Source organism: Folsomia candida, unplaced genomic scaffold, assembly GCF_002217175.1.
Source record: "Folsomia candida strain VU population unplaced genomic scaffold, ASM221717v1 Fcan01_Sc033, whole genome shotgun sequence".
Taxonomy (NCBI): domain Eukaryota; kingdom Metazoa; phylum Arthropoda; class Collembola; order Entomobryomorpha; family Isotomidae; genus Folsomia; species Folsomia candida.
The window spans coordinates 287,639-301,525 of record NW_019091225.1 but is presented as its reverse complement, the minus strand read 5'-3'; the positions used below and the strand labels follow the sequence as shown (position 1 = coordinate 301,525).

At 35.3% G+C, this 13,887-nt stretch overlaps 5 protein-coding genes and 1 pseudogene across 5 annotated transcripts; 3 read left to right on the top strand and 3 right to left on the bottom strand.

The window, feature by feature from the left end:
• Window positions 1-280: 280 nt before the first annotated feature.
• Window positions 281-1,403, bottom strand: LOC110860696 (annotated as a pseudogene).
• Window positions 1,404-2,008: 605 nt separating this feature from the next.
• On the top strand, window positions 2,009-3,511 carry LOC110860698 (prenylated Rab acceptor protein 1). Its single transcript, XM_022109789.2, has 4 exons — window positions 2,009-2,225; window positions 2,321-2,485; window positions 2,575-2,808; window positions 2,873-3,511. Exons 2-4 carry the CDS (start codon window positions 2,424-2,426, stop codon window positions 3,177-3,179), a joined length of 603 nt encoding a protein of 200 aa, XP_021965481.1. The 5' UTR covers window positions 2,009-2,225; window positions 2,321-2,423; the 3' UTR covers window positions 3,180-3,511.
• A 106-nt stretch (window positions 3,512-3,617) lies between these two features.
• LOC110860694 lies at window positions 3,618-5,538 on the top strand. The gene is made up of 3 exons (XM_022109786.2): window positions 3,618-3,900; window positions 3,999-4,979; window positions 5,072-5,538. The coding sequence occupies exons 1-3, from the start codon at window positions 3,763-3,765 to the stop codon at window positions 5,276-5,278; spliced, it is 1,326 nt and encodes a 441-aa protein (XP_021965478.1). The 5' UTR covers window positions 3,618-3,762; the 3' UTR covers window positions 5,279-5,538.
• Window positions 5,539-6,292: 754 nt separating this feature from the next.
• Window positions 6,293-7,776, bottom strand: LOC110860697 (probable glutathione S-transferase 5). Its single transcript, XM_022109788.2, has 5 exons — window positions 7,624-7,776; window positions 7,446-7,510; window positions 7,286-7,381; window positions 7,041-7,208; window positions 6,293-6,933 (listed from the first exon to the last, which is right to left on the bottom strand). The coding sequence occupies exons 2-5, from the start codon at window positions 7,486-7,488 to the stop codon at window positions 6,620-6,622; spliced, it is 621 nt and encodes a 206-aa protein (XP_021965480.1). The 5' UTR covers window positions 7,489-7,510; window positions 7,624-7,776; the 3' UTR covers window positions 6,293-6,619.
• A 312-nt stretch (window positions 7,777-8,088) lies between these two features.
• LOC110860530 (alpha-crystallin A chain) lies at window positions 8,089-9,842 on the bottom strand. The gene is made up of 4 exons (XM_022109589.2): window positions 9,684-9,842; window positions 9,403-9,615; window positions 8,480-8,569; window positions 8,089-8,412 (listed from the first exon to the last, which is right to left on the bottom strand). Exons 2-4 carry the CDS (start codon window positions 9,607-9,609, stop codon window positions 8,185-8,187), a joined length of 525 nt encoding a protein of 174 aa, XP_021965281.1. The 5' UTR covers window positions 9,610-9,615; window positions 9,684-9,842; the 3' UTR covers window positions 8,089-8,184.
• Window positions 9,843-10,609: 767 nt separating this feature from the next.
• LOC110860620 (SEC14-like protein 4) lies at window positions 10,610-13,633 on the top strand. Its single transcript, XM_022109692.2, has 12 exons — window positions 10,610-10,744; window positions 10,806-10,881; window positions 10,969-11,012; window positions 11,077-11,194; window positions 11,282-11,440; window positions 11,509-11,568; window positions 11,635-11,672; window positions 11,740-11,782; window positions 11,866-12,533; window positions 12,600-12,830; window positions 12,909-13,049; window positions 13,141-13,633. The coding sequence occupies exons 1-9, from the start codon at window positions 10,703-10,705 to the stop codon at window positions 12,033-12,035; spliced, it is 750 nt and encodes a 249-aa protein (XP_021965384.1). The 5' UTR covers window positions 10,610-10,702; the 3' UTR covers window positions 12,036-12,533; window positions 12,600-12,830; window positions 12,909-13,049; window positions 13,141-13,633.
• Window positions 13,634-13,887: the final 254 nt, after the last annotated feature.

Sequence of the window (13,887 nt, the reverse complement as noted above, 5' to 3'; positions counted from 1 at the left end):
TAGTCGTAAGCTGGGGAATTATTTGGGTCACTATTTGGGTCACTATTTCCCGATCGACTCAACAATTATGTACTCTGGCACATGACAATCCTGATCTGAGGAAGATTAGATTTATATGCTGCACGTTGAGTTTCATACTTTTTAAATAGACAATTGCCTACTGGCATTTTATTTCTTACTAAATTTCAAAAGTCGAAAGGATTTCGTATTTGAAAGGAATAACGCCTGAATTGGAAAAATTATAGTTTTCAGAGATAAAATTCATAGATAGATTAATGCGTTATTGACCTGAGGTGGGAAAAATCCTTTATTTTTTCATTTATTAAAATTCAGTTACAGGCCTCTTTTTAATCCATTCCTTAATTGCCGGAATTTCGAACACAGTTTTCTGCAACTTTTCAAATTTGGATAATCCGCAGTAATTTCGGGACCAACTGTTACTTCGAACAAATCCAAATAATTTGCATACTGAATGTCGACCCATGTCAATTTCTCTCCGACGAGATAGCCTCCACTATTTTTCTGGCTGATAATTTTATCCACTTTGTTGAAATATTTTGGAACTGTAACTTTCACCAAGGCCGTTTTTAGCTCTGCTTTCTTCTCAGCATCCTTCTCAATAAAATAAGCTCGCCATTCTGACGAACAATCAAATTCAACTATTAATGTTACCGATTAAAATGCTAATTCGTGTAGATTTTATTTTTAAAAATGTCACCTGCAAAAATGTCAGAAAGCACAAATGCCAGCTCGTCAATTTTTGCATTTTCCCAATCATTTGATCCGGACAGGTTGAATTGTTTTGCCAAAAATCGAATTATAGCGTTCGACTGGGAAAGTTGTTTGTCTCCGATATGAAGAACGGGCAATAGACCGTAGTCATATTCTGAATTTGAACAAAATGTTATGAAATTATATTATTAGGCTTGCAAACTAAATTTCAAAATTTTATTGGAATACTTGCACTCCACTAAAATTTCAAATAATTCAAAATTTGGTTTAAAATAAACTCACTTTCTTTATTGTGTTCTGGCCACGTTTCTCTTGGAATTCGAATGTCCTCGAACTTGACGCCAGCAACGACGAATACCATTCTTATCGGCTCGGCGATGCCTACATAATATTTAGAAATAAGTTTGCGACATGTTAACTTTTGTCGAAAATGCAATAAGTGCAACAGGTATCATATTTACTTCGCATGTTGAAATACGTAAGTTTGTAATCCTGGTCCATCTTCTTGTCTCGCTAATAAAGTTAGAATTTTTTAAATCCAAAAACGAAATGCAACTCAAAAATTTATGTATTTTCGGAGTAATTAATTTGTCAGACAGATGCTCGAGGAAAATCGTACTGACTGACCGGTATGCAATTGCATTTAAATGCAACTATTCAATTGACCCTTATTATCTTCATCATGCATCGTTGTGTCATTTCATCAGTCTGCAATCCAGTAATGCTTGAATGAAACGTTATGTTATGAATGATTCAAGTGGTCATCATTTTTTTACCCTTATGTAATAAAATGCACTTGACTTTTAGTCCATGCTTTTTGCATTGTGGAGTTTTATTACACAGAGCAAACACCTAAAATCACAGCGTTGATGTTATGTAATTAATTGACTGAACTTTGAATTATTTATTAATTAAGAATTATTCGCAAAAATAATAATAAATAATGAATAATTTAACATAATAAAACAATTAAAAATAATAATACAAAAATTATTTCTCCTGCAATACATGCAAATAAAATTTAGAAAATGCACAAAAATGAATATCATCACGAATTTAATGATGTGATTCATTTAATGTGATTCATCTTTTGCAATTTAAGATATTAAATTAATATATCATACACTTATTTCAAATCCATTGCGGTTTAAAAATAAATCTAGAATAATTACAGGTTAAAAATTAATTATAAAAACCATTCTGGAGATTTATTTATCATGAAACTGAATTGTGTAGGCATTGAGAATGAGAGAAACTTCTCCCGGCATTCAAGACTTACAAATTGAGTAAAAAGTTACACGTAAACATTTGTTTTGACAAGAGCTAATTTTAGTTTGTTCAATATGAATTAAAGTTAACAGTTAAACTAAATATTTGTTCAGTAAGTTTGCCAGTTTACTAAAGTTTACCCAACCTAAACTAAATGCCATAATTCATCGTTTGGAGTCCAATTTTTGGACAGCTGCTAACGAAAGTTCGATTTTTGTATTTTTGTAAGTTAAAGTAAATTTTTGGTGTAACATTTAAGTAATTTTGGCTGGTAATTTATCACCAATTCTAGAAATTGTACTATTAAAATCATTTCCAGGAGAACAGCACCTCGACTCTGAACCATTGTGGAGGCTGACGACGAGAAGATCACCTGTTTCCTGTCATAATTTGAAACTTTCACATTAAAATTAACTTTCAACATGAAAATAGACGTGGAAGGAGACATGGAGCCTGCCGAAACCTTCAAGGGGTTCAAACTTCCGTGAGTCCGCGAGATAAGATCAGAGTTGGCATTTACCAAATCCAGAAAAGTATTTGTTGTTATTTACTAAATTACATTTGACTTTGCAGAAACGATGGAAAGTTCAGTCTTCCCAGTATTCCAATCCCATTGACGAAACAAGAAGCGATGGAATGGTTTTCGACAAGACGACAAAGTATTCGCCCCTGGTCCACGTTCTTTTCCACGTCTCGATTTAAATATCCCAAATCAGCACAGCGCCTGAGTCGTCGAGTCGTGCAAAATGTAGACCATTTTCAGAGCAATTACTTCTTCGTATTCATTGGATTGTTCATTTACTGTTTGTAAGTTTGTGGAATATTATACCATTTAAATTCTCGTAAGTTTAATAATATCCCGACTTTTTAGGATAACATCGCCTCTCTTGCTGTTCGCATTTGCCATCGTTCTCGGAGTATGTTACGGAATCTTTGTCAAGAACACGAATCGTCAAGTGACCTTGTTTGGGAGGGAGGTGTCTCTCGCTCAGCAGTACAGTCTCGTCGGCCTGTGTTCTATGCCCCTCTTCTACTTGGTGGGTGCGGGTGGCGTCATGTTCTGGGTCCTTGGAGCTTCCTGCTTTCTCATCATGGCCCACGCTGCCTTCTACGACTTCGAAGGACTAGTTCAACCGTCTGAAGAAACCTTTGAGCTTACGATGGAAGAAGTTGTTTAAATTAAATACATACAAATGAAAACCAAATTGTATGCATGTGGTAGACAAAAATGTCATAATAATTATGACCTCTCGAGTCAAGATTGTGCGCATCAATTTATTAATTCTTTACCCCGTGAATGAAATTAAATACCAATAATTGTTCTGTTTTAAACTATAACAAATATCTATATATGACTGTGATTTGATTGCGTTCTTAAAATATTAGGAATAATGCATGTGTGAAGTTCATGGTTAGATTATAAATTAAAATAATAGCTTTACTGTGTTGAGATGACGGAAAAATAAATGAAATGCAATATTTAAATAAATTATGTCAAATACAAACAATATATCAATTTTCACTAATTTTCAGCCTAAAGCAGGTAGTTTCTACGACTCAACCAGTCTTGCATAGAACTGTCGCTCCTGTTTTTGTGGCTCGAATTCATCACACCGCAGCGGGATTGATCCAATGTAAAAATCACAAACAATCACAAATATTTGTGCACATGTAAATTAAATCTAAACTTTTTCACGGCACAGCTCAGTCACAAATTAATTTTTGGAACACGAAAGTTGTTAAGGCGTGACCAGCAGTAAGATGAAGAAGAATTCTGTTACTGCTGCAAAGGTGGAGAAAAAAGCGACGACATCGCTGATTATCTTGAATAAGCATGCGAGGGATACCAGGCATAACCAAACGGTTGGAACTACACGCTATTTTCCAACGAATACTTCGGTAAGTAAATTGTTTGTTATTTTACATCGTCGTTACTTCAAAAATGTGGCCCCAAATATACACGAAATTATAGTTGAACTATTGCTAACAATTTTCAGAGTATCGACGCCCCTAAAAATTCACTATTCAACTTTAACTTTGGCGTTGGCCATCATAAACAACAAAAAGTCCTCAAAAGGGTTAATTCTACAATACCTCCACAAAGGCCGGAAAGGGTTAATTCTACAATATCTCCACAAAGACGGGAAAGGGTTAGTTCTACACAAAGACCGAAAAGGGTTAGTTCTACAATAATACCTCCACAAAGACGGGAAAGGGTTAGTTCTACAATATCTCCACAAAGACCGAAAAGGGTTAGTTCTACAATAATACCTCCACAAAGACGGGAAAGGGTTAGTTCTACAATTCCTCCACAAAGACCGGAAAGAGAACTTAGCGACTCAGAGGAAGAAAAACCTTCAATCTGGCGACGACGACCACGTCAAATTTCATCATCGTCGTCATCATCTTCAGATGTATGTGTGCCTCTTCTTCATCACAAGTATGAAATATCACCACCACAAAATGTGAAATCGGAAGATGATGAAAGTGATGAAATTAGTGAAATTACCCCATCCCCACCACAAAATGTAAAGTCGGAAGATGATGAAAGTAATGAAATTAGTGAAATTACCCCATCCCCACCACAAAGTGTAAAGTCGGAAGCTGATGAGATTGAGGAAATTGTCCCATCCACACCCGAACCTAGTGAACATAGTGATACTGGTGTACCTAGTGCACATACTGATGTCGAAAATGATGAAGAGAATGCAGATATGCAATTCAGAATCAATGCTGACGAGGCTGCATTTTTAGAATTACGGAACTCTGCTGCCACCGGGAACAATGTTGAAATCAGAGCATCCATCGTCAACAATTCTGTCGACATTAAAGAACTAAGCGATCCCTTACTGTTTCAAGAATCTGATCCAGGAGTTATGGTTGCTTCGTTTGGTCTGTATGAAAATAGAGTTACTGGATACATTAACATCGCTCCGAGAACATTGAAACCGATGAGTATTTCTAAAAATGTTCAAATTGTATGTTGCTATTAAGTATTTATTACATTAAGTTTTCGTTTTATTTTTGTTTTACTAATGTATAAACTGATTTTGTTTGGGTGTATTTGTAGATCTGTTGGGTATTGAAAGGCAGCGTGGTCGTACGATCAACACAGTATGAAGTCGTTGACGGAACTAATTACCTCATCGGAAAATCTTTAACGACAGGTGCTTGCATTGTTGTTCAACCATATACTCCGTACATGATGGAAAACAATGACCCCCATGAGGTAGCGGTTCTTGGATATGTCATGATCTCTCTTGATGAAGGCAGTTAGGTTATTTTTAAACGCTTTGTTACAAAGATGTTATTTTATATCAAAATCAAAACGAGACTACTTTTTTATTCGAAATAACAAATGTACCACAATTATTTGCCTTATTATTAGTATTCTTTACATATACATATATTGTATTTATGAGTGACACGATGTTTTGTCAATTGACAATTACTTGTGTTAAGCAGCCTTATGATAGATCGCTTTCTTTTTATTCATTGAATAAATTCAACGGTATAACTTTAAATCGATAAACTGAATCTCAACTGTGATAATAGTTTCAGTATGATTGTCTTTATTATAAAATTTATATTACGTCTTTTGTTTCTACACTCCACTAAAAATTGAAGAATCACCCGATCTGAATCAATATATTTTCATCCATGCTTCCCCCCAAACTTTCCTCCAAATTTCCCATGTCCTCCTCCTCTGTGACCATGACCGTGACCGTGTCCACCATGTCTTCGTCCCCCACCGCCATGAAACTTTCGATGTATTTTTTTCAATCCTGCGTCCGCTGGGGTAATTATTGTGGCAAGGGTTGCAAGTAGAATTGCAATATAAATGTAAATCTACATATGAAAAAATAATGTGTAAAATATAAAATTGCATATGAAAATTGAGGCAATACAATAAATTACCTTGAGATTCATGGCGAATCAGATGTATCGATGATGAGAAGGATAACAACAACTAACGGCACATTTTTAACGTCGAAGATCTATATATGTGAAGACTTGTTCCTGGTCCAGTACCCATAATAGTTTCCTTCACAGGTTATTAGCAGACACGAATTGTGGATTAATGATTGATTAACCTGTCTTAATCAGAGTTTTGTGGAATGAGCATAATTTTCCTATCTTAAGTAGCTGGTACTACTAATAATTGCCTTGTCAGGCGGAAGGGAAGATGCCCAAAGGCGTCGATTAAAATTCAGACAATGCAATGGGAATCTTATGAATTTGTTGCTCGTCACGTTTCATAATGAAAAAAATTAATTAGTTTCAAGGTCAATTGTAAATATCTAGCAGTTGCAATACTGTTTTTTAATTTCATCAAAAATTGAAAATAAGAATACACATTTTAGATCCTTAAGCTACTACAAAAGTTGAGAACGGGACAGAATAATACTCTCACTATTATTGAATTAGCATAGCCTAGCTTATATTTATTAAGAACACTGAAATTTTAGTAACATTTTACATTCAATTAACTAATTTTAAATAATAAATCAGACTTGTGTCGAGATTCAAAAATTTTGGTAAATTCTGTTGTGTGCTGAACTATTAATTCTGATTAGAAAAGCAATACATACAAGGTAAGAGCTGAAGCCATTGTAGTTTAAAACTCGGTTACTGGTCGCTTATCAATCCACTCCTTAATCTCTGGAGTTTCAAAGACAGCCTTCTGCAGCTTTTTCAAATTCGGATAAGCTGCAGTAACTTCAGGGCCAGTGGTAACTTCAAACATTTCCAAGAAATGGGCGTATTGAATATCAATCCAAGTCAGTTTTTGTCCGACGAGGAAATCTCCACCGTTCTCTTTTTGAATGTTCTCCACTTTTCCGAGATACTTTGGAACGGTGGTCTCAATTAAGGTTTTCTTTAATTCTTCCTTCTTCTCTGGGTCCTTTTCCATGAAATACTTTCGCCATTCTGAAGAAATATGCAAATAGAATTGCTTTTAAAAAACCTCACAATTTGCATATCGTCGCTACACACTATTCCCATTATATTAAGCACATATTAATGTCATACCATACCCGAACGGAAATCAACCATAACATCCGCCAATTCATCAACTTTAGCAGCTTCCCAGTCATCTGCTCCTCCCAAGTTGAATTTTTTCGCCAAAAATCGCGTTATAGCGTTCGATTGGGCAAGTTTTTTGTCCCCCACTTCCAACACGGGCAACTGGCCATATTCAAACTCTAAATATTTAAAATAGAATTAAACAATGTACCAAATCTCGTACAAATTAGAGTTCAAATTTGTTTTAACCACATACTCTCCTTATGCTGGGCCCACTCCTCCCTTGGAATTCGCACATCTTCGTACTTTTGACCAGCGACTGCGAAAATCATTCTAATCGGCTCGGCAAGACCTGTATAATAAATAAGCAAGTAGTATTCAATAATTAATAATAATTCATTAACTACTAATCTTACCTTTCATGTTGAAATACGTAAGCTTATAATCCATTTCTGCCATTATGCTCGAGAGATGCTGCTACCTACAAAAAATAGATTCAACATAAAATTTAGTTATTTCACGTGGTTAACAATTCGAAATATTCTGAAACACAGAGGGCAAGGACAATTGAACAATTTTAGGATCAATACTTACCAGTTCAGAAATATTTAATTGTTGATTTTTGCAGCCGTCTGTCTGGAAAGAAAGAGGAGTGATTTTTTTGTTGTCAAAACCAAGCAAAAGCCAACTACCGACTGAAGCTCAAACAAGTGGACTCCTCCGATTTGTTTCAAACCAAAAACCAAACGCCGGGTCCACCACGCTCAACGTACTTATGTGGACGTTGCAAATAATTCGCGAATTGAGCAAATACACGCCAAATTCCTAGATTTTGTGGTGTATCCTTTTCCTTTATGTGCTCACCGTCTACCAGGCATATTCATTCACTCTCCTCTGTCCTTGTCCAGCGGTGATTGTTCGGTTTCAAGGACATTTGACACATTAGGGTTATTTTTGCAACTAATATTTTTACAACCCGGACAAGGATCATTAGTCATCTATATGCATTTGAAATGAATGAAAACTTAATGTAAATTAATAATAGGTGTGAAAGAATTACATATTTTTGCAATGAGTGCAGCATTTTATTTTTTTCGATAAAATGTTTCATACATTTTGATTGGAAGTTGTAGAATTATTTGGAATGAGATCTTTTTACAATGGGTCTGCACCATTAGCCATTTTTCCTGTGTGTGTAATTGGGATAATCTTTTCGTTAGCGTCCCCCGTAACGACCTTCACTCTTGGAATGGTGATCATGAGAACGCCATCGGTACTCAGCTCGCAGACGACTTTATCATCAAAATCGTCAGGATTGATATCTGCAGGGAGTGGATATCGACGCGTGAAGGAGCGAGTGATGTATCCATGCTCATCCTCTTTCTGGAAAAGATGAGATTTTGAAAATCATGAAACGTTCATTTTAACATTCCAAAATCTATGCACGAACTTCTTCATGTTTCGCTTCCACCACGACATTTTTATCCACTGCTTTCACCGTGAGTTCGTCAGGGCTGAAATGCTGGCAATCCAGTCGGATCTAGATAACAACACAATAGAATGACGACATTGCAAAAAACCTATCAGTACAGCTTTGCTTAGCCCGAACCAGGTCCTAATTAATCCTAAGTTATTTTTCGACTCCTTACTAAATTTTAGCTCAATATATAAACTCTTAGAAATCGGTATGGGTACCCCTTATTACCCCTCCGGTTACTTTTTGTTCATCTTTGACTTCATATAATTTCATGAGAAGCCATTAGGTGTCATCGTTCCGAATTTAAGCTTTTTACGACAAGTTCTGAAAATCGATATGGGTCACCCCAACGGGTCCCGGCATATGAAAATTTTACCAATTTCACTTCATATTCTTCCATTAGGGGCCATTAGCAGCCTCTATACCAAATTTCAGCTCGATTGGATGATTCTGAAAAATCGGTATGGGTCACCCCCTCGGGTACCTCCGGTTGCCAAATTTTCCAATTTCACTTCATATTCTTTCATTAGGAACCATTAGCAACCTCTGTGCCAAATTTCAGCTTTCTACGACAATTTTGAAAATTTGGTGCTTAATACCCCACCCACTCCGATGACCCCCACCGGTCCAAAACTTTTCTGGTCGAACCCATCTTCGAACTCGGTCGTTGCATTGCCCAGATACATGTCTGTACCAAATTTGGTCCAAATCAGTCAACTCGTTCGAGAGTTATCGAAAGACAGACGGACAGACGGACGGACATGACGATTACATAAGCCCTGGTTCGGGCTAAAAAATATTGATTTATTGACGAATCAATAAAGCCAAGCCACACAAATGTAATGCATTACACCGATTCGTTTCGTTTCATTTTTCTTATCACAACAAAACCAAACCTGAAATTTGTCCTGGTTGGACGTCACTTCGGAAAAGCCAGACTTCCTGTGAGGCAGGAGGTGGAGGGGAAAGTGGTGGTGCAGATGACCAAATGAGGGCGGAATGTGGACGTCAGAGTCCATCGGTATCCCATTTCCAAAATGTTGACAAAATATCCGATGCGGAGAATAGTTTCCGAAGGGGACCAGAGTTCGGAGGGGGAACATTATTTTCTGTATGAATTAGGAATATGTTATAACTTTTGTAACTATATAATGACCACGTTTTTAGAATTACTTACGACAGGTGTGGCAGGTCAGTTTTTCGGAGCTGTAGAATTCTCAAGTACTGCTCGAACACAAATGTCAAACTTTATACCGTCCGATCTTACTTTTAGCCTCTGGACCGACGTGATCAAACTGGGTACGTGAGACCTTGCACGATATGTATGTCTCGGTATATTAGAGAAAGTAGGCCTACATGGAATGCTGGCTACTTTCTCTCCATTCGGAGAAAGATCAATATTTCTCCAGAGAAAGTTTCTCGGCAAAATTCCATGCACTGCGGTGTATTTCATGCAATTCTTCCATTCACTTGCAGTTAACATGCAATACGTATTTATGTACATAATATCATGAAACGGCATCATGGTATAAAACCAATTTCAACTGGATTGAACGAGTAGCTAGTACATACATACATGCATAAAATTTGACTATGATAAGTTAGTGACTAGTTTGGTAGATACTTGAACATTTAAAAATCTCAATTTTTCATATATGCTATAATTGTTATCTCTATTAACAAAATCATGCCCAATTATGAATGAGAATGAAAATCATAGTCCTGTCATTTAAAATCAATTATTAAAATTTCGAGCAGACAAACAACCTTGACATCCAAATCCAACGTAATGAATGGTATTCGTATTATGAGATATCGGGAAGTATTATTATCATTTTTACTGGAATAATATATAATTTCCGGATGACGTATAAAAAGTAATGAATTTTCCCCAATAAAAAACATAATGATGCTTTTTTGCAGTTATGAATCTGTGGTCATTACTTTTTATTTAATTGTTATAATCCAGTTCTTAGTTATTAATAGGTTAGAAAAATGCATGTGAATCGAAACCCATCATTACAGGCATGCAGTGTATCCGTTAGGTATATGAAAAATTAATGCTCTTCCCATTAACCTACCTGAAAACAGAAGTTTATAAAATGAAAGATCAACCTGAAATATTTTACTGTATAAAATTGCTTGGTCTGTCAGCTTGTTGATATTTTTGCACAAAATTTATCATTTTCAACAATCATGGAAGTATTTACAGATGCTGAACTTGCAGCTTTGGAACAAGTACATAAAAAATCATATATTTCTGAATTATAAATTTTTATAAATCTCCACATTTTCACAGTTCCGACCTCGTGTCGTTGACGTACTTCCGGACGAGTATGCTAGAAAAGATGAAAACTTAATCCGATGGTTGAGAGGTGAATTTTGACTACTTTAAATATTATTTTTATCGTGTCAAAAAATATATTTGTAAGGTATGTAATGCATAAGTTTATCATAAATAGCAAGAGATCTGGACTTGGACAAAGCGGAAGACCTCGTCAAAAAGGTATTGGGATTTGCGTAAAAATTTACAGTTTTGCACTCTGACAATTTAATACGAATATTTCCAGTCAATGCAATGGAGACAGGACAACAAGATCGATACCATAATTGAGTCCGGGATTGATTCTGAAATGCAAAAATTGTTCCCGTTTTACATCGACGCGATTGACAGGGAAGGCCGAGTTGGTAAAAAAAGACAAATTGATTTATTATCAGAGCGATGTTCTGGGATTTTTAGGTGAAAATTTATCAACATTATTTGCATGAATTCAGCCCTCACATGTCCAATTGGAGAATGGGATGTTCGAGAATCTGTCGAAAAAGATGGCCCCGAGAAATTTATCCGGTATTCGCGACAACTTCTCGAAACTGTGAGTCGCAGGGTGCGTGCCGTGCATGAGGAATCTGGAAGCAATCTGCCCAAAGGAATTCGTATGATTAGTTATCACTTATTTATTAGGTAATAATTAATTTATTAATAATTAAATACTAATTATTAGGTTACACCATGATTTGTGACTACGAGGGATTCGGGCTTCGCCAGCTTGCAAATATGAAAAGTAAAGTTTAGACTAAAAAAATTTTCAATTTCAGAATGAATATAGGATTAAATTTTCAATATTTAGGTGTAAATACCATCTTGCAGATTGTTGGATCATACGAGGTACTTATGCATATATAATTTGAGATATACTATTCGGAACTTGTTAATGATGTTCTTTCAAATGCAGGCACATTATCCCGAGACGCTGAATACCGCATTAATCATAAATGGTAACGCATCATTATTACTTACATGAAAATGAAAATCACTAACTTATCGTTATCAAGTACTTATCAAAAATTATCAATCTCAGCTCCAGCAGTGTTTTCGGTCCTATTCAATTTAATGAAACCCTTAATGACAGCTCGAACAATTAATAAGATTCAAATCTACTCATCCGACCGAGCAAAATGGGAACCCGAAGTTTTAAAATTAGTCGACGCGTCGCAAATTCGACCCAGATTTGGAGGTTGTAAACCATAAACAACATAACATTTTTGTAATAGTAATGTAATATTAATACGCCATTAGCACATTTGAGGCAAATAAATGATACGCAAAATAATACAGGTCTTCTTAATGTCGCATTATGAAGTTATGAAATTATGAAGTTATTATGTTTATAAATTTTCGAATTTTCAAATGTTTTTGGGCACGAGTGTTTGTCAAGATAATACGACCGAGTTTTCCTTATCGGATTTTATTATTTCTCGGAAAGTGCATGGAATCATTCTGCCCTGTTGTATTTATGTACCGTGAGATTGAAATATGAGGAGGCAAAATGCTTGTTGTCACTGTCACTTCGTATTTTATAAACAACCGACCGACACGACACACTCCATAATTTGCTATTTTAATATTTTTTAACAAATTTTCTACGTAATTTCCGAAATGAATTCTTCGTCAAAGAGTAATAATAATAGGACCTTGAACAGTTTAACTGCCAAACGTCGCTCTCAACTTCAACAGAGCTCATTGAACGTAATTAAAGTATTAAATTAAATCTAAATAAATTTGGTAATACTTAATTATTTTTTTCATACACAGGATTTGACATCAAGTTCTATGTTCTCTGTGCCGACTTCTGTTAGTGCTCAGAACACCAACACGGATAACAAGAACGCTGATTTAAATGATCCAGATTTGCTGAACAATTTAGAAAAATTGATGCGCATACAATTTGACGACGAACCACTTCTTCAAGTCGCAAATTCGCCAAATTTCATGGATAGGATGCATTATCAAACTGAAATGTTTTTACAAGATCATAGTCTCAAGGTAATTAAAATCTATATATTTTAGCTAACTTACAAAGGGTTTTTAGAGAAAATAGATTGTTATTTGTTTTTCATTTAGGAAATTGCAAAAGAATATCAAAAAAGAAAATTTAAATCAAAAGACGATCAACTTCTTATCACCAGGATGGATGACGTTCTTTCAAAAATAGAACAGTCACAGGAAGAAGCCCTCGCTATTTATTGTGAAGCCAAGAATCAGGTAATAAATGACTGCGTTAGTTAAATAAATTACTTCTCTACGTATGTGATAACGAATGATAAATATGCTGTTTAATGTTAATTGATTCCAGCCATTTTGGATTCCCGCAGAGATAGATCAGCTTGACCTTGTTTACAGATCTAAGCTTCAAGAATGGGCGAATGTAATGCATAAATTTTCAACTACTTATCAAGATTCTATCCAGCTTCGATTTAAACGACACAGCCTGGCACCCAAGAGTTCTCCGCAAAAGGGCAACGTGGGAGGAGAACAATTTGTACAACAAGTGTCTTTTATTAATGAAGAGTTAGGCAAGGTTTCGAAAATTTTAGATAACCTTGTAACTTTATAATCCATGTAACTTCTTAATTATTCAGCTATTTTAGTTCGGTCACTTATTTTCAAATGATACGCTGTCATATGTAAAGTACATTTCATCCCTAATCTAATATAAGCCTAAGAAGCATGCTATCTTTTATCTGCAATGTGATATAAAGTAATAAATAGTTCGATATGTGTGTAGGTTAGAGAAACTTAGTTTAAAATAAAAAGTAAGCAGTCTAAAATAAATTCCGTTAAATTAAGAAGAGTACTTGCTTAATTGAACTTAAAATTGCATTAGTAATATTGAATTATTGACAAACATAATACAATGTCAATATTTGCATGCCATGGCTGGCACACCTCCATCCACTCGGCTATTCGATGCAAACTGTAAAATTGATGACATGTATTACTTAATTATTATATTTATGACGTAATCCATCCATGCCCATTAATGTCATCACTATTTAGGTACATCATTAGATCATCGCATGATTCTGACTTTGTTAACACC